Source organism: Rutilus rutilus, assembly GCF_951802725.1.
Source record: "Rutilus rutilus genome assembly, chromosome: 18".
Classification (NCBI taxonomy): Eukaryota; Metazoa; Chordata; class Actinopteri; order Cypriniformes; family Leuciscidae; genus Rutilus; species Rutilus rutilus.
Genome location: NC_140231.1, coordinates 14037477 through 14058501, shown reverse-complemented (window position 1 = coordinate 14058501; position 21025 = coordinate 14037477). Strand labels below are relative to the sequence as shown.

The window sequence follows — 21025 nt, the reverse complement described above, 5'->3', positions numbered from 1 at the left end:
ATTTATTTCGGGAGAAACTGATGAATTCACGTGCTGTAAATCCGACGGACAACATTGCAGCGCCCATATTATAGATCAAGATTATTTATAAAGGTTTTTAAACAACACACTCACTTACACGTATGTGAGAATCGGAATATCAGATAGGCTAGTTGATGACATGGTAAGCAAGTTTGTGAATATTTTGAATAAAAAAGGAAAAGCGAAATAAAAGCGACACATCTGTCATACAGTATTATTGTGGCTGCGGTCAATCGCGTGACGCGTCGCCATGGAAACATTAACATGGAAACGTTCGCCTTGAAAAAACTCACTTTCTCGTGGCCACGAGTTAGTATCTTGAGGCCACGAGTTACTATCTTGAGGCCACGAGTTAGTATCTTGAGGCCACGAGATATACTATCTTGAGGCCACGAGTTACTATCTTGAGGCCACGAGTTACTATCTTGAGGCCACGAGTTACTATCTTGAGGCCACGAGTTACTATCTTGAGGCCACGAGTTAGTTATAATAATTTTTTTTTGCCAAAGTGGGACTAGGGGGGCTCCGTAGTCACGAGAGCTCTTCGTTTATCTAATTCCTCAATAGAATAGTAAAAATATTCCGCGTCATTGCTCCTAATATCGTCTCTATTTTTAACTTTTGATTCTATTTTTTCAGTTCTAAAATTTATTCTATATTTGGTTCTATTCTGTTGTAGCCTAATAGGCCTATTTATATATATGAAAAATATGCCTATTAGGCTTAGGGTTTTATATTTAACCCACTTACATTTTAAAATGCGGCAATTGCTGCTGTTTTGCACAATGTCCCTTTGCGCCACCTGGCGGTCATTTCGGGAACGACTTTGAAATGCGGCTGGTTTATTTTCGCCGCGGTGATTTCGCCGCGGCGGCTGGCGCGGCGGTAATAGGCATTTTGGTTGTCCACCATCTGTATGTACTATTAATAATTGCCGTTTTGCTCACATTTGTAGCTTGTGCAAGGATCCACACCCAAAATCAGTCTGCCCACGCCGGTACAAATTTCAAACCAAAAGGAAAGTCCCTTTTCAGAGGAAATTCTAAGCAAACATCCATCTACTCCCATCAACATTTCAAACCTATCCAGCTACCTCTCTTCTCACCCCGATTCATCATTTGTTGACTATCTAATCACCGGCTTGTCCCAAGGGTTTCGGGTGGGGATACTTTCGCACCTTACTTCATCCTTCTCAGCAAAAAACCTGCAATCAGCCATGATCGAACCCGACGTTGTCTCATTACTGCTTGAGAAAGAAGTTAATAAAGGCTATGTTATCGGACCCTTCGCTTCCCCCCCTTTCTCTCCTTTTAGGATTAACTCTATCGGAGTTGCTACTCGTAAATACTCCGGCAAAAAACGCCTGATATTCGACATGTCCCCTCCCCATTCAAGTAAAATAGCAAGCGTTAATGAATGCATTCCGCTCGAACCTTTTTCCCTTCATTACGCTTCGGTAGACAACGCTATTCATTTAATCAAACTCGCAGGCCAAGGAGCTTGGCTGGCTAAAGCGGATATAACTGACGCGTTCAAAACCATGCCAATTCACCCTACCGACTGGCCACTTTTTGGCGTTAAATGGGATTCACAATACTATTTTGCAGTGAGGCTCACCTTCGGGTGTAGAAGCAGCCCCCATATTTTCAACAATCTCTCGGAAGCTCTGTGCTGGATCCTGCTGAACGTCTGCAAGCTTCCATTCGTTTTGCACTTACTCGATGATTTCTTATTAATCGATTTTCCTTCACCCCATTCCCCCGTCCTCGACATATTAAAACAGGTCTTTAACGACGTCGGCGTTCCCCTCTCCCATGAGAAAACTCTCGGCCCCTCCACTAATCTCGAATTCTTAGGTATCTCCCTCGATACGGTCAAAATGCAGGCCTCTCTTCCGCTCGAAAAACTCATTAGAATCCGATCTTTTCTGGATAATTTTTCCTCAATTCACGTCGTTTCTAAGCGCGATTTATTGTCTCTGCTGGGCCACCTAAATTTCGCTATGAGCATCATCCCGCAAGGCAGAGCTTTCATATCTCGTCTCCTTACGTCGGCTCATTCCGTGCCCGATTTATGTAATCCGGTCCAGTTAGACGAAGGCTGTTGGTCTGACATTTCGTTTTGGTCTCGCTTACTAAATGATTGGAACGGTATTTCTTTCTTTTATAACGAGGCTTTCGAATCTTCCGCCGATTTACAATTATTCACTGACGCAGCTCCGTCCGTTGGCTTCGGGGGTTATTTCCAAGGGCACTGGTTCGCAGAAAGATGGTCGAGCGAATTTCCTAAATCAACATCTAAATCGCTCTCTTCAGCGCTATATGAACTCTATCCCCTAGTCGTCGCTAGTGTAATATGGGGTCCAGATTGGTCGAGGAAACGCATTCTCATGTTCTGCGACAACGAAGCCGTCGTAGCTATTATTAATAAAGGTAGATCATCTTGCCCAATGATTATGCCTTTTTTGCGTCGGCTAATCTGGCAATCCGTCACCCACAACTTCATCATTAAAGCTGCTCACATTCCGGGGCACTACAATGTTATTGCTGACGCACTCTCTCGCTTTCGCTTTCAGACATTCAGACGGCTCTGCCCAACAGCCGACAAGGATTCAACGCCCTGCCCCCCCCTGTCAGCCACAACTTTATACTAGGAGATTTACTTCGTTCAGCCAGATATTACATGTCTAAAGGCATTGCTTCATCCACTCTTAAAGCTTATACGTCTGCCTGGTATTCATTTTCAATGTTTTGTTTTTCTTTACAAATTCCGTTATTTCCTATTTTAATTTCGACTGTTTGCTCGTTTCTCGTTTTTAATTATGACAAACGTCATCAAAAAATTTCTTCAATTCGTAGACTGCTCGCAGGCATTCAGTTTTATGCCAAATATCACAACCCCGATTTCCCTAGCCTATTCTCCGCTTCTCCTATTCGATTAATGATCAAAGGTATAGCTAAATCCTCCGTAGCGGTCCCCGACAAAAGGCTGCCTTTGACGCTTCCCTTAATTCATAGGCTAATCATTTCTGTTCGCAATGGCCTTTTTTCCACGTATGTTAACACCCTGCTAGAAGCAGTATTTTTAACAGCTTTCTACGGTTTCATGCGCCCAGGAGAATTCACCTCTCCAACATGCCAATTTGATCCAGCCCGCGGTCTTTCCTTTTCAGACGTAAATTTTTTTCCAAAATTCTTCACTCTTTTTCTCAAACATTCTAAGAACGACTCCAAAGGATCCGGTACTACCTTGACTATTTCAAAAATTAATAGCGATTTTTGCCCATTTTCCTCTATGCTCAATTTTCTTAAAATTCGCCCTAGACTCCCCGCTATTTCTCCCCTTTTCATCCTTCCAAACGGAGCACCTATCTCCCAAACCTGGTTCAGGTCTCATCTCACTTCCGCTCTTAAAAGCTGCAGCCTATCTCCCTCTCAGTTCACTGGGCATTCCTTCAGGATAGGAGCCGCTACCACAGCGGCCGAGCGAGGTATCTCTCCAGCAGCCATCAAAATCCTGGGCAGATGGTCCTCTTCAGCATTCGAGTCCTACATAAGACCAGATCTTAAATTCATCCTCGAAGCTCAGCAAGCTCTCCAGTAACTGTTAAGGTAAAATCCTTATCTAACTTCTGGTGGTGGTGTTGTTGCCTCATGGCTTGATACATCTAAATAGCATAATCTCGTTTATAGCCAGATGGCTAAGTGTCTGCCAAATTCAGGCATTGTATGCTGTAAATTTAAGCAGATACAGCCAAAGCGCCCGTCCCGCCAAAGCGCTATCAAAGATTACCATAGGCTTCCGTTCCGCTAAAGATGGCCTGTGGCCTATATGTCTGCATTAAAAGATGGCCTGTGGCATGTGTCCGTATCAAAAGATGCCCTGTGGCCCATGTGTCCGTATCAAAAGATGGCCTGTGGCCCATGTGTCCGTATCAAAAGATGGCCTGTGGCCCATGTGTCCGTATCAAAAGATGGCCTGTGGCCCATGTGTCCGTATCAAAAGATGGCCTGTGGCCCATGTGTCCGTATCTAAAGATGGCTGTGGCCCACGTGTCCGTATCAAAGTTGGCCTGCGGCCCATGTGTCCGTATTATAAGATGTTCTGCGGCCTATATAACTATAAGCGACGGTAGCCATAAACCTTACGTCCAAATTCGCGATAGCTGATGGTCCGTTCACGTTTCTGCCCAAATAGTTCGGTCTTAAATTCTAATTATTTTTCTTTCTCTTCTCTCTTCATTAGGAATTTCAGGATTCAGGACTGGTAAGTCACCTCATCAAACCGTTTTTTGGGGGCCCCGTTCTGATGGATCCTCCATCTACCTATTTTTGGGGGTGAGCGGCGCCCCTGCCTTCATCTTCAGTCAGCAGTCGCTGATTCAATACCCCTGGAATTCGAGTCATGAACGGGGCCTCCGCCAAAGAATTTGATTGCTTGCTGAGCTCATTAATAAATGTCTATGCTACAGCATTAATTCTCCCGAGTCTTTCTGGCAGAAATAAAGCTAGCGCAAGTTCTGCCAGGGAGACTCAATCATTTACGTCACTAATTGCCTCTTCAACTACCCATTCATTTTCTTGCTGTAGCATAAAAGGGCAGCACTTACTCATATCTGAGTCCGCAGATGCTGTTGCTCCAGCCACCACCTTCCTCCCCACCACCACTAAGACGGATCTTCTCCTCCATCCCCCCCATCACGACCACCCAGGTGTCCACCATCACCATCCCCAACATCACTAAATGGGCTCTCCTCTCCAACCTGAAGTCTTCAAGACGCCCTCCCTTCCATCCACCCCACCACCACCAGATGGCCCCCTTCATCGCCTCGGGGGGTGAGCGGCGCCCCTGCCTTCATCTTCAGTCAGCAGTCGCTGATTCAATACCCCTGGAATTCGAGTCATGAACGGGGCCTCCGCCAAAGAATTTGATTGCTTGCTGAGCTCATTAATAAATGTCTATGCTACAGCATTAATTCTCCCGAGTCTTTCTGGCAGAACTTGTATGCAAGATCAAAGTCAACAGAGTATTTTGAGTCTCTTTTGCATTGATAAGAAAAAAAGCGATCCTATCGCGCTGGCGCGATTGTCGACCCCAGAGGGTTAATACCCCAGTTCAGGAAAAACTTAATCTGTTTTGCCCTGTCCGGGCTTTGGATGCTTATGTCCACAGAGCTGCCCTGTGGCATATATATAAGAGCAGTTATTTGTCTGCTTCGGTTTACCTAAGATAGGTTGCCCTGCATCTAAACAGATAATGAGCAAGTGAGTAGTTGAGGCTATCTCACTTGCTTATGAAGCTTATGAAGCCATTCTACCAGGAGTATGGCTGCCTCTAAGGCTTTATTATCAGGAGTTTCACTCTATGACATCTGTAATGCTGGTCCTCACCGCTTACATTTGTTCGATTTTATGACTTGGACCTAGGCTCCACTCCAGGGTCTAGGGTGCTTGTTTCCTAGTGTGTGCATGGTCTTCATACAGAACAGGCATTTGTCATATGGCGTCGTGGGTATAGGGTTCCCACCGCGTCTCGACACAGCTCGAGTTCCCTTGAAAGGGAATGTCTCAGGTTATGTATGTAACCCTGGTTCCCTGAGAGGGAACGAGACACTGCGTTGCCTTGCCATACTCCCTGCATGCCTGTGATCGACTTCCTTCGGCTTTTCAGAAGCTGTCGCGGTCTGTTTCCAGGGGTGCTTTATAGTTTCCTGGTTGATGATGTCACCCGCCTATGATGTCTCGTCTTTCCATTGGACTGATTATACACGTGCTTCACGACGCAATCACGCAGGGCATTCCCACCGCGTCTCGACGCAGCGTCTTGTTCCCTCTCAGGGAACCAGGGTTACATACATAACCTGAGATGTTTTCAGCTGTCTTTTGAAAGTTGTTAGGGATTCTGCATTCCGGATGAGGGTGGGGAGAGCATTCCACCAGCATGGAACTGTGAATGAGAATGTTCTGGAAAGTGATTTTGTGGCTTTCTGTGATGGAACCACGAGCCGTCGCTCGTTGACCGATCGTAGGCTTCTGGTAGGGATGTAGACTCGTAGGAGCAAGTGGAAGTAGGAGGGAGCTGAGCCTGTGATAGATCTGTAAGCAAGCGTCAATGCCTTGAACTTGATGCGAGCAGCGAGTGGTAGCCAGAGCAGAGAGATGAACAGAGGAGTGACGTGGGCCCTCTTGGGCTCGTTGAATCATATGACATTCCAGGAATTAACTTTTCTCATGAAGAATATGAATGTAATAGTTACACAGGTATGCTAGCTATGCTTTCAAGCTTTAATTCTAATTTAAATGCTATAGTTTCCTCATCACCAAGACTGCACTTTTTGGTGATTTGCCTGGTAAGCAGGAATCTGGCCTTGCAGTTTTGACTTGATTGCGGTGCCACAGTTCTTGCTGACTCAGGAGGAGCTTTGATTCAAGTAATCAAGAGTGCTCATGCGTTTCATGGCAGTATAGTTTGGAGGAAGGTCAGATAGAGGATCCTTCTCAAATAGGCAGTCAAACTGACAGGTGTATTTACAATATGCCACTCAAAAAGCCAAACCTAGGGTGAAGTATAAATCACTGCTCATGTCTATTGTTCCACAGCACTTTCTATAAGTTTCTTTTATATTATTTACATATATCTTTAAAACATTTTCAGCTTATAATAATGATAGTAATAATATGTTTATATTTTACACAACAAAACAAAACTATCATTTGCTCCTTGAAGACTAAATTTCATCATTTAATGTTGTTTTTAGTATTATTATTACTTTTTATTAATATTCATAATCAGAAATATTATTAATCGGTAGTATTATGTATTTGTGTTATAATTTTTATATACATTTATAATCATTTGTAATCAATTGTATTTTGTGAATCATGGAGGAGAGACTTTGTGAGACTTTGAATTTGTTGGAGTTAGACTGAAATGTATGTGCAGTGTTTTCACCAAGCATAGCATAAGGAGATACATTGTTAATGGGAACCACATGTTTCTCTGGTGATGTACTGTTTTAGTTACATTATAATCATGTGTTTCACATCATGTGTTTTTCTGATAATGCAGTTTTCTGGTCAACATATACAATAACTGATAGTCTTTGTCTATGGCAGAGAGATGACGAGATGTTGGCTAATGGTATAAAAACCAAGCCCTTCTGTCCGAAAATCGGGAAGATGACTGAGAAGCTGAATCAAGACCTTCGTTTTATTCATGGTCACTTTCTCCTATGTCTTATATTAAATAAATAAGAGATATCTTGGCAAAATCACTGGTGTCTGTTTCCATGAAATCAAACAACAGGGGAAAGCAAGATTTTTAAATCTACACTCCTCTTAATGATGCACCATGAGAGTTGTTGCCAAGGATATAAAATGCACAACATCATTATGCATTAAATGGAAATTGGTAAAAAAAACAAAAAAAAAAAACAGTGTGTTTTTCCTCTTGAAAATTACAGTATTTAAAGCCACTTCTGTGTTTAATGTTTGTCACATAGGAAGATGCCAGAGTGACAACACTGACCCATGCTGACTATCAACTGTTAGAGACTCTCTATAGTACTCTAAAGTGTATAGTACTTTCTACATTTCACTTATATTTTATTGTAAAGTTGGTTCAATTTCTCTACACATCCAGAAATTGTATTTTTTTATATATAATTTCTTTTTTAATGCAGTAAACAAATCGGAACATTGAAGGCACAATGTTATTTATTAATAGCAATATATAATAAAATATATATAAATAAAAAAATATTTAATATAGTATATTATACTATGATTTATTCATAGAACTAGTAAACAGTGTATTGTAAAAGGATTCTTTATCATTTTTAATGTGAGTGCATATACTTTAAAGACTACATCATTTTCAAGATATAGCATAAAACTGTATGTGCTTTAGATAATGAGGAATCCCCAGCATACAGCATAAGTTGCATATTGTAAGAGTTTTTTTTTTTTGTTTGTTTTGTTTTACTGTTATTTTCTACATATACAGTATTTCCTTGACCAGGTCTGGATCTGCATGCTTGCATAGCACCACAATGAACACCAGCGGGCCTGTGGAATATTTCATCCTTGATGGACTGAGGGACAGAAACGTGCTGCCCATTTTCTTCACTGTCTATGTTTCTGTTCTGTGTGGAAACTGCATGATCATTTACCTTGTTAGAACCGACCCCAAGCTCAACACTCCTATGTATTTTTTCCTTCATAATTTGTCCTTTTCTGATATTGTGTACACGTCAGTGACCATTCCCAAAATGCTGTCGGTGTTCCTGACTGAGGTCAAGACCATTTCCAAAACAGGATGCTTTTCACAGATGTACTTTGTTCTCTCATTTGGAGTGACAGGGCGCGCTTTGCTGACTGTGATGGCGTTTGACCGGTATGTAGCAATCTGTAACCCCCTGCGGTACACAACTATTATGACCAGGCGGCTCTGTATTCTATTGATATTTGCTGCTTGGGGTTTTGGGTCCGTTATGGTGCTGCCCTCATTTATTTGGGCGACTTTGCTGCCTTACTGCGGGCCTAATATTGTTAGGCACATGTTCTGCGATCACTCCTCAGTAGTGAGCCTTGCCTGTGTAGACACCACCAGGAATGGCATATTGTCCTTAACAAACGCACTCATTGCACTTCTCAGTACATTTCTTTTCATCTTAATTTCGTATGTTTTTATTGGCAAAGCTATGAGAAAAATGAGCAAGTCACAGCAGCTCAAAGTTGTGGGCACTTGTGTGTCCCACCTGACAGTGGTGTGCATCTCGTATGTTTCAGCCTTCTTTGTGTATATCTCATATCGAGTAGCTAAATTTGACCCAGATGTTCGTATAGTCATCGCTGTGCTGTACTCTGTGCTCACACCCCTGCTGAACCCCATCATTTACAGCTTGAGGAATAAAGAACTGCAAAATGCAATGAAGAGAGCGTTTTGTAGATGCACTGTTGCTTCTAAAACCACCAGAAAAACAGTTCCTTCTGTTGCTTAGAATCTGCATTCATTCTGCTGTTCATTGTGAAAACAATTCAATTTAATCTGTTAAAAAGTATGAATATTTGTGGAACAAGCTAGGTTCAAGTTACAATATATGAGACTGAAGCAAACTGTATTTATTGTTGATAAATATATAAACCTGGTTATTGTGCATTTAAAGCTGGATTATTATTACAGAAATCTCATTCTTGTTTCATTTATGTATATCACATAAATTATTAAGTTTCTTAGTTTGTTTGCGTTAAATGTATTGTAATCCACATGGATGAAATGCAAACAAAATACATAGACTTCATCTTAAATTTAGGCTTAAATTCTTTTGTTGTTAAATTAAGAATGACAAATAAAAAATAATATAGACTGAATAATACTTTTGAATTCATTCTAATTAGGCAGATACTATACAATACGTTATTTTTCTACTTCTGAAAACAAAACTGAATATTTCTTTCACTCCATTGTATTTTCAGTAGTGTGAGAAATCAACAGACCTATTTGTAGTGATATTATAAATTGTTTGATTGCTTTTGTTTCCATTTAGGATATTATATTTTTACCTATTACTCCAATCATAAAAATTGTCAAAGTGATTTCAGATTATAATGTCTAATATGTTTTAGGATTGTTAAAACTGTATGCTTCGTTTGGAATTTTGCTGCAATAATTACATAAAAAGCAACTGTCTTGTAATGTTTATGTCATGAGGAAATGTTACATTTAAAAATATACTATTTAATAGAATCGCAGTTCCATTTTTATTTCAAATAATCTCTGAATATAACTGAGATGGTTTTAACTGTGGACAGTGACAAGAAAAAGAATGTTATAACTGAGTTGATAACTAAACAACAAACAACACTTTAGTTGAAACTGTTTTTTACAGAAATTTTTAACCAAATTTTGGATTGCCAGAGCACATTAAAGGAACAGTATGTAAGATTGTGGCCAAAACTGGTACTGCAATCACTTTCAAATTACTGTAGAGTGGTGTATCCCCTCCCCCTCCCCCCTGACTCGAGGTTGCCAGTTAGGCTGCAGGATCCAGCAGGAACGTAGGAGCTTCCAATGGCAAGTTTTTTTCTGTTAATTATGTTTATGCTTCATGAGAGATGTTTTGCGTATTTTGGAGTCATAACGAGGTCTTTTTGGCATTAGGCCAAAACACAACATGACAACATCAACATTAGTTGAGGGCTGCAACTATCAGTTTTAAATGGACTACCGGACTACTGTTGTCAGTGATATAAGTATTTGAAATGAACATGATTTCTTAATGTCTAGTGACATATCAGGGCCATTTTATGATTAATTGAAATACATTTCTTACATACGGTTATAATTTTTACAATTCTAATAAATTATTTTTATTTTATTTTAATTAATTAATTAATTTTAATTATTATTTATTTGTTAATATTTTCTATTGTCACAAATGGCTGCAGCAAGGGTGATTAGATGCAGGATCTATGGGGTTAGAATTGTTGCATTATTCCAAATAAATAGTTTCACACATTTTTTTTTTTTATAGTTTCACAATAACGAATAAAATTCACAAATAAATAAAATGAGATTTGCAAAAAAAAAAAAAGAAGAAAAAAAAAAAAGAAGTGTTTTATGTCACAAACACATATGTGATGAGGAAACTCTTTTAGTCTATGTAATAGATCCACTGGAGGCAAGTTGTAAATGAGAACCCAAGTGCAGTTTATTATAAACAAAACCAAACATGAAACAAAAACATGGCGTGGCATGAAAACAAAAACCAAAGCATGAACATGAACTTAAACGACAGCAGATTATAGGAAACAATACTTGACAAAGACACATGGCAAACATGAGGGCTTAAATACACACAAGACTAATGACTAGACAAGGGACACCTGTGAACAATGAAACAATGAACCAATGACAACATGACACATCAGACAAGGGAACACATGGCAGGATCACATGACTTACAAGGGATCACATGACAGACAAGGAAACATGACTTGAACAAACCCCAAAACAAAATCGTGACAGATCCCCCCCCTCTAAGGGCGGCTCTCGATGGCCAACAAAACCCAAAAAAACAAAATTCCAGGAGGGTGGTGGAGTGGAGGCGGTCTTGGGGGAGGGATGGAGGGCCAGGCCCGTGCAGGGGGACAGGACATGGAACGTGGCTTGGCGTGGATGGGTCTGGGTCGTGGCCTGGCGTGGGCGGACCTGGGCCGTGGCATGGCGTGGCGTTATGGGCTAGAACAGACAACGGCTCAGGAACAGACACCGTGGCTGCCATCTGGGGACGTGACTCTGGCATGGCACATACACAGCAGGCATGACGTGAACAGTCTCTGGCTGGGAAAGCGTGACGTGAACAGCCTCTGGCTCGGCAGGCGTGACGTGAACAGCCTCTGGCTCGACGTGAACTTCAAATGTGTGCACCGACCGAACACACCATATGGCTGTGGCCATAATGGTTAGTGTAGCGGTCACTGAGGGCTCAGGATTAGTGGCGGCCATTTCTGCTGAGGGCTCAGGTTCAGGTGTGGCGGCGGCCATCTCTGCTGAGGGCTCAGGTGACGTGGTGGCAGCCATCTTGTCTGGAGACACTGGCTCGGCGGCAGACGTGGCGTGAAGAGACTCAGACTTGGCAGGCATGACGTGAAGAGACTCAGACATGGCAGACATGGCGTGAAGAGACTCAGACATGACGTGAAGAGATTCAGGCTGGGCAGGCATGACGTGAAGTGGCTCAGGCATGACGTGAAGTGGCTCAGGCTTGGCAGGCATGACATAAACAGACTCAGGCTTAGACAGTAATGTTGGGTTGCGGGGTTCCTTATCCGCAAAACCCACCGTGAACGATGAGCCACTTAACAATAGTGCATAGTCAATATACTGGGCCAGGGAAAAATAAATTTTTCCCCCTGGCAATTGGGACTGCACCGGATCGTTCAGCCCAAAACGAAAAATGTCCTTGAGAGCCACATCATTAAATTTTACCTGGTAGCACAGTCCACAAAATTCCTCCACATATTTTTCCAGGGGAAGATTTCCCTGGCGTAGATTTAGGAGGGCAACTGCTGGGTTCATGGTCGAGGTCAAGTATTCTGTAATAGATCCACTGGAGGCAAGTTGTAAATGCGAACCCAAGTGCAGTTTATTGTAGTGATGTTACGTATGACACTGAAGCTTCGATGTGCGTATCGCACATGCGACACAATTTCTAGTGAAGCCCGTATCGGTGTGTATTGGTTTACTAGAGTCACGTGATCGACAACAAATGAAGCCTCACTTTCTGTCCAATCATGTGCGCGTTTCGCTTTGGGTGTCAGAAGGCTCGAAGCCCAGATCTTATTTAACGAGTCATTGTTGGCTCAGTCTGGTTGATGTGTTTGTGAGGAGAGAAAATGAATTTATTTAATGAACAAATCAAATTCAAACATGTAAGGCTTTTATTTGCACACAACATTGAAACTATGGAGTGTGTTGTGGTTGCTTCATCTGCCAGAGCTTCTAACACAGGCTTCTGGCTGCTTTATTTTAAATAAGCACCAGATGGCGCTGTTCTCCACACTCTCGAAGCTTTGAATCTTTTCCCGGAACAATCGGGAAAGCCTCAGTGATTCATGAGGCTTCATTTCCCCATCCTTAGTTTATTGTAAATGAGAACCCAAGTGCAGTTTATTATAAACCAGTGGTTCTCAACTCCAGTCCTCAGGACCCGCTGCTCTGCACATTTTGTATGTCTCTCTTATCTGACACACTCAGTTCAGTTCATGGAGTCTCTCCTAATGAGCTGATGATCTGATTCAGGTGTGTTAAATAAGGGAGACATACAAAATGTGCAGAGCAGTGGGTCCCGAGGACTGGAGTTGAGAACCACTGTTATAAACAAAACCAAACATGAAACAAAAACATGGCGTGGCATGAAAACAAAAACCAAAGCATGAACATGAACTTACACAACAGCAGATTACAGGAAACAATACTTGACAAAGACACATGGCAAACATGAGGGCTTAAATACACACAAGACTAATGACTAGAAAGGGACACCTGTGAACAATGAAACAATGAACCAATGACAACATGACACATCAGACAAGGGAACACATGGCAGGATCACATGACTTACAAGGGATCACATGACTTACAAGGGATCACATGACAGACAAGGAAACATGACTTGAACAAACCCAAAAACAAAATCGTGACAGTCTATAGCATTTAAATTAGAATTAAAGCTTGAAAACATACAGCTGCATAACTATTACATTAATATTCTACATGAGAAATTCCTGGAATGCCATATGATATACGCTACCGTTCAGAGGTTTGGGGTCAGTAAGATTATTTAATGTTTTTTAAAAGTCTCTTTTGTCTTATGTTTACCAAGGCTGCATTTATTTAATCAAAAATATTGTAAACAGTAATAATGTCAAATATTATTGCATTTTAAAGTAACTGTTTTCTGTTTAATATATATATATATTTTTGTAATGGCAAAGCTGAATTGTTTCAACAGCCATCCTTCAGATTTCATTAATATGCTGATGTGGTGTTCAGGCTGTATGCATTTGTGAACAGCTTCATGTTTTTTGTAGATCCCCGCAAGCATTGGTGGATTTTGAAACACATCTAGCGTCAAGACTTGCAGACAAATCCACAATTAGTGGACTCCACCCACCATCTACTTAAGCCAATCAGATAAGAGCCACATTGCACAGACCAATTATTGTAGCACGTTATCGTTACAACCTATCACGTTTGGCTTTACACTCAGGTGGGAACAGATTAATTTTGCACCCCTGAAAGGGGTATTCTATGGGTGCTTCGTTCAAACTGAGCTGAAGTACTGTTTGTGTGGTTAAAACACCCTGTTTCCAAAAGATTATTGGAGTTTAGGGCTTCTTTATATTTCCATCAGAATCAGTGAATCAGGATAAAATCAGGATTATATACAAATTATGATCATTCACAGATCCTGAGCATCATGATAATTAAAACCCTCTCTACACCGGACGCAAGCAGCGTGCCAGCGCTCTAAAGCAAATAGCACATTATATAATCAGTGATACTGTCTACACTGGACGTGACATGGTGCAGCACGACAGTCAACAGATGGCCATTCTTCTAAAGTACTACATGCACTTGCGCTAATTTACACGAAGGACAAATGATTCGAACCTTCGCTTTGACGCATGCGACGTAGACAGCCTTGCACGGGGTAGATACAATGTAAGACATGGCACAATGGCTGATTTTGCCTTTTAAAGCACTATTAAATATAGGAGACAATATCATGAGCCAAAATTACCATCAGTGATGTAACAGTACAAGCCACAGCATCACTGCAGCTGTACTGGGGTTTTGTGAGTGGATAATGCAAATAAAGAATCTTGCAATTCTGAAAGATATATCTTTGCATTGATGCTGTAAGCAACTTTTACTATCAAAAACTATTAAGTCTGATTCATATGACATTATTTGTGTGATCAAGAGTTTTAACCGATACATACATATGCATACAGGTATCTCTTGTCTGCTGGGCATTTCACTTTTAAATGCTTGATATAGGCTGCGTTTCCCGAAACCTTCTTAACGCTACGTTGTTCATAAGTTACACCTTAAGCTATACCTTATCGTTAATACGTGTTTCCCGAAACGATCTTAGTTAAGTATACCTTCTGTAAGTCATATGTTCGGAAGGTTGGTCTGGACCACTCTTAACTTTACCTTATCACTGCTGCAGGTCTATACGAATATAATTCTGAAGTTTTAATACACACAGACAGTGTTCAATTAGGCGAATTCAAGTGTTTTCATGCAAAAAATAAAATTGTCATTAAACTGATTGTTGTTATATTATTATATATATATTATATTATTAATTTAATTAAAGAGCGCTTTTAAAGGCCAGTGAAAGCATAGACTATTGTCAGTTAAGTCCTAGGCCTATTCGGATGCTAATTGTTTCTCATGGGCTCGTACGGTATTTTAAACATTTATAGGGGAAAGTCTGTGATTTTAGTGCCGTCCGAATCCATAATATCAGTGTTTTTTCTCACCCAACCCGCGTAAAAATCCCTGGCCAAATTAGTACTTACTGTTTTTTAACAAACAGGTCGTGTGGTAATTTAATTGTTTACAAGAAGAGACTCAAAATCCACTGTTTAAATCCTTTTTGATCACTGCCGAGCACCGTACGCAAGATGTACACTTTTATTACTGAAACGCTGGAAAGTATTTACAAGAACAATATTTCATCGCAGCTCCACCTCAGTGAACAAAAATGGGAAAGAGAAGAAATAAATACATGTAAAAATTTGAAATGGTTATTATGGCAGCAATATATGATACAATTTAAAAAAAATGTAGGCTAGGCTATTATAGGCTGTTATAGTTTGGATTATTTTTTATAATATCCCATGAGTCCTAATAAATGCAATTTCAACTATTTCTGAAGTGCTTCTTTTATAAAGAACACAGCTTTCTCACATAATGCAGTAAAGCAGCCCCTGCACGAGAGAATAATTGATTCTCGAGCCATCGATATCAACCAATTCAGCACCATCGCACCGGCTAACGTCGCACGTAAGAAGGTATCTTAAGCACCTTCCTAAGGTATGGTTCGGGGAACATGCCTAGAAATGGTGGAACTGCAAACTGTCTATTACTATGGGCAATAGACTATGGAAGCACCAATTACACCACGTCTGTCCGAAGGACAGACCAATCACAGCTCATGACAAGGAGCCCACCCCCTCCCTATATATACAGCTGTGATCCCTGAAACGGCATTCTTGTTCTCTTCCTCGTGAACACTTTCCTTCAGTACCTAGGCTGTTAAAATTTGTTGTGGATTCTCAGCTCGTTACTGAACTTTTCTATTTCACATTTTCACTATTTATGCATCCGATGTGTATTGCATGCATGGGCATCAAGCATGTTCAGGCCGCACTTGTGGAAAGTTGAGCACATTGTTGTGTAATACCAGCCAGGAAAGAAGGCGTTGGGTGGCTGCATCTTCTAAAGACAATCTGTGTCTCTCTTCTGTCCCTCCTTTAGCTAAGGCTTCTGTGGATTTGAGTGGATTGTTCGGCCTGGCTGTTGCGGCGATGAGACAGAGGTGCGACCTTCAGAAGAAGGAAGGAGCACCGGATCCTCCTGTTCCCCTGTGTCCTGTTCCTCTGACGCAGAAGGATGGAGGATTTTGAATGCGTCCAGGACTGCAAAACCCCAGAGCACAGAGCAGGTGGCTTGCACCACCGCTGCTTCAAACACTAAGCTGTGGGGTAAGCAGTCATTCGCGGCAACTGCAAAGCCTAGGTCTGCTAACCCTTCCAACAAAAAGGAGAGGGATACCTAGGACGCAATATCTGCATGGGAGGGACGGACAGCACCTAGGGTTTTCTGTGATGTCCTCTCCCGTGTCCATCACGTCTGTTCCCCCACCTGCAAAAAAAGCGGAGGATGTGGAGTTTGGGTGAATAAATGGTTCTAAGTTGTGTTCAGGGCAGTTCAGCTCCTTCTCAACACACAAGGTTCCGTGGATTGCTGACAGCCAGTAGCGGTTTTAGGCACGGGCGAACCGGGCAATCGCCCGGGGGGGCATTTTTTGGGGGGGGCGGCGCCGCCGGCACAAGCAAAAAAAAATAAAAATAACTGCGCCACAAAGCGGTTTTCTATTATCTATCATTTCACTGTGTGGGGAATTGGCAAATTTGCGCCCCTTGCAGCTGCAGGCGCCCTGCAGCTTGCTGGGAAGATGCCGTGCACAGAAGCTGTTTGTTTGAGAAGGGGAAAGGGGAGGGGGCGCGGAGGCGCGGGCACGGATGACAGTTCACCTCTGGGTCTCTCCCAAATGGAACGTACAAGGGGGGGGGATCCATATAGTTATCTAAGTCAGTCACACCTCGACTTTCTTCCAAATAACGCACATTTCATTCATAATATTATAAATACAGGCCTCTATATTTCCTGCACATTTTTGTTTTTCTGAATGGTCTGAATAAAAATAGCTAAAACAAAACGATTACTTGGTCACCACCACCAAGGTGAATTGGTTTAGTCTTGACTTCTGGTCGTGACTCGTGAGTGACAGTTGGTATGGGGGGGGATCAGGGGAGATCTGTTGATTGTCAATGTCGAGTGCCAAATAAGAGATGGACAAGATAGGTCAAAGCCATCAGGTGTCCAATTTAGAAACGAGCGAAAGATAAAGGTATGCAACTATGTTTTCTCTGTATGATTACGGTATCCATGTCATGAATGGAGGGGCAATATTAATTGGTGGGTATAACTCTTATTTGTTATCCTTTTTGCTATGATTCTTGCTATGCTTAACAATAATTCAGTTTTTTCGAAGGGGGTCTCGCCCAGGGTGTAATTCAATGTAGAACCGCCACTGCTGACAGCAATTCCACAAGTTTGAGTGCAGAATATTCAGCCTGATACTTTGTCTGATGGGTACAAGCACACGTTTTCAAGTGTATTGTCACAAAGCACTTCGGCCCCTGGGTTCACAGCAAATAAAAAATCCTGTCGCATCCAGACTCAATGCCGAGGGCACAGGGAGACAAAAACAGAATAATAACAATGAACCAAGAGATAAATCAGTCTCTGAGTCACACTCAGTTTTTCTCTCTGTCCACTAGATGGCACCAGCACTCCATCTAAAGAATCGGTTTAACAGAACCCTCTGGCTCTTTATTAGGAGGTTTGGAGAGAGTGATTTTCGCATCCGTGGGTCCTCACGATTGTTACCAAGGGTTATAGGCTTCAGTTAGCTGTAAAACCCCCTCCTTTCGACGGGGTCATAGTATCTGTAGCAATTGGGGATTCAGCTTGGGTGTTGGAAGCAGAAATATCCTCCCTCTTAGAGAACAGGGGCCGTATTCACAAAGAATTTTAAGGCTAAAAGTAGCTCCTAACTGGCGCATTTAGGAGCAACTCCTTAAAATAATGGGCGTGTCATTCGTAACTTTAGGACTCCTAACTTTTTTGACTAAGAGTAATTCACGAAGCATTTTAGCCCTAAAAGTAGCACCTAAGCCTGGGACAGCTTAAAAGAAGTCGAGAGGACTCCTAACTCACTAAGACCTATTCACAAACCGCTTTTTGTGGCATTTCATGTTGCGATGTTTTGAAATGCGTACGCGGCGGCTACAGGAGCTTCCAATCGCGAGGAAACAATTTTGCATTGTAGGCATAATGCAATAACGCCACCAACAACAAGCAAAACTAGGCTACTCATTGCATGTAAACTAATTGTAACGTTTCATTGTGAATCAAATTAAAATGTTCTTCTCTTTGCAAACGTAGGCAGAGGCATATAGTGACAGATTAATTCAATAATGTTGCAAAGATATTGCATCAATCCATATGTTTCATTAGGCTACTAGGCTATTTGTTTTGCCTTACTCTTTATTCATTTAGGCTATTTATTCAGTTATTCATCATCTTCCGTCCTTCGCACTACTTGTGAAGCGCACGCTTTCTGAGACCTGTCACCTGTCACTCATCATCGTAGGGGAGGTATTTGGAATCATTCCCGCGTTACAATCATCAGCCAATCAAGGTGGTCACTTCAGTCAAGCTCGTGCATGAGTAATGACGTCATCCATAGCAACGAAGACTCACTCTTAGTTTAGGAGTTGTCATTTTTCTTTACTAAGAGTAGGTCTGAAAGGCGTTGTGAATAACTTTTAAGAGAAAACTCCTAGCTAAAATCTTTTAGTGCGATTTAGGAGTACTCCTAGTGGTAAGATAAAATGCTTTGTGAATACGGCCCCAGGGCTATAAGATGAGTTCTGGTGTGGGAGACTCAGAAGGGTCTTATTTTCTAATTCTAAATAAAGAAAGGGGTTTGCGCCCGATAATGGACTTACATGCTCTAAACAAGCACTTAAGGAAGTACAAATTCAAGATAATCACAGTTGCGGCTCTGGTTCACGCAATCCACCGGGGCAATTGGTTTGCCGCGGTCAATCTCAAGCATGCTTACTTTCATATAAGCATCTATCCTGCACACAGGAAATATCTCAGGTTTTCCTTTCAGAGTGGTGTACAAATTTGTTTCTCTTCCAATCGGGCTCAGCCTAGCTCCATGCGTGTTCAGCAGATGCATAGAGGCAGCTTTAAAAGGGTCTCAGAATATCTGCTTATCTGGGCGATTATCTGATAAGCACTGATTCGCGGGAGAGCGCGGAACGGAACACAGAGATACTCACATCTCATCTCGCGAATCTGGGATTCAGAATCAACTATGCCAAAAGCCAGCTGATTCCATCTCAGGAGATAGAGTATCTGGGTTTACGAATAGATTATGTGGTATACCACGCTATGCTCTTGGAGAGGAGGGTAATGGCAAGTGCCTGGCCCTGTTTTGCAGGGGGAACTTGTAATCGTTCAGGACCTATCTCTGCCTTATGGCCATGATGGTTTTGTCGCTGTCTGTGGTCCTGCTGGGCTTGTTAAAAATGAGTGAACTACCCCCAGGGCGCGAAAATTACGTCATTGCGGAGTGGGCGGTAGTGCACGTTGAGTGCGTGAGACCCCATTTCGTTTGGCGGTGTGCACAACATTTTTTGTAACTTTCCGCGCAGCTCTGCTTCCAAAGATGGACGACTTTGAGGCGAATCTAACCGAGCATGTACATCTCATCACACCGGCACCCAGTTTGTGTGTCTTAATTAGTTGCTTATATTTACAAAATGAGCATACAATAGCATAATAAGTCTTTTTAATGAACATAAAGGTCCATGTTTAATAAAAATGTTCACGAAACTATTGAAAATGTTCAGTGAAATTAGAAAATATTTGAGAGATTGTTAATTTAGTCCATATATTTTGTTCTAATGGTAATAATCTCAAGGTTTTACACTGGCTGCGTTCCAGTCCACTTTTAGACATGCAGTTGCAAACTTTCCTAAGCACTTCCCCTCGGGGGAATCCCTGCCGCCATTTTGAAGTGTGTTCCATTTTGTGAAGTGGACAAGGGAAGTTTATATGGACAGACCCTCGTTCCCTTGATTTTGACAGAGGGAGCGAGTCTACTTCATATGTACACTTCAGGCACCTATATGTCCCACAATGCAGTACGATTGTGACGTCACCACAGATCTCGTCTAATCACCACAACAACAAACAACTCTACATTGTTTTTTTTAACTTTTAATTTAGAACAACCCAAACACACCTATATACATTTGGATGCTGCATAAAACAAATTCTTAAAGGGAAAAATTTTAAAAATAATAAATCGATCCATAGCTGATTCCAAGTGATCAAGGGCTTAGGACATTCCAATTCAACCCATTGCAGTTTCCGCCTGTAGTGGGCACTCGTGCAACGTAAGCAATGTATCTGAGTGAACAAGACGGAGGGAAGTCAGCGAGTGAAGGGCATGACAATTTTGGACTGGAACGCAGGCACTATCACGGTTGCAGGTCTGTGGATTGTTCCTTGTCTGTTGTGATTGTTTGTGTGTGCTGTCACTTGTTTTGCTGGGCAACCCATGATCACTGATAAGCAATTGGCTTCAGCTGCAGCTCATCAGCCACGCTATATATATTGGGTCTGTGTTTGTTCATTCCTTGTCGGATTGTTGTTATGCTGTTCTTTGTCTCCTGTCTCCCCTCGTTCGTTTGGGGAAGTGCGCGCAAGCAGCAGAGACTCGCTCGGAGCCAGGCGAAAGTATAAACAAGGCTTTACGCATCTGTTTCTAGGTTTGATTATCTAGTTCTGTGTATATAAGCCCTTAGTTCCCTTTGTTTAGTGTTCGTTCTTGTTTTGGTTTATGTGGTTTTACTATACTGAATTTATCATTGTGATCTCCTGAGTGTTCCATTTTGGAATAAGACTGTTTGTTTGTTAAACTCCATTGTTGTGCGTTTACTGCAGCTACTACACATTGCAAATATAAAGATGAATATTTTTATTAAAGGAACACGCCGACTTTTATGTTTATGTTTCCTCGCTGAGGAGCTGAGACTGAACTTTTCAGCCATTT

General features: G+C 41.7%; 1 protein-coding gene and 1 long non-coding RNA gene across 2 annotated transcripts; both read left to right on the top strand.

Annotated features, from left to right (window-relative positions):
- The first annotated feature begins 2519 nt into the window (after positions 1 to 2519).
- Positions 2520 to 5009, top strand: LOC311277255. Its single transcript, XR_014625194.1, has 3 exons — positions 2520 to 3632; positions 4267 to 4287; positions 4649 to 5009. It is a non-coding gene; the product is annotated as an uncharacterized lncRNA (long non-coding RNA).
- Positions 5010 to 5277: 268 nt separating this feature from the next.
- Positions 5278 to 9103, top strand: or6at1 (odorant receptor, family 6, subfamily AT, member 1; the record flags this gene model as incomplete). The annotated part of the gene is made up of 2 exons (XM_084387999.1): positions 5278 to 5285; positions 8041 to 9103. The coding sequence occupies 2 exons, from the start codon at positions 5278 to 5280 to the stop codon at positions 9020 to 9022; spliced, it is 990 nt and encodes a 329-aa protein (XP_084244125.1). The 3' UTR covers positions 9023 to 9103.
- Between the last annotated feature and the right edge of the window lie 11922 nt (positions 9104 to 21025).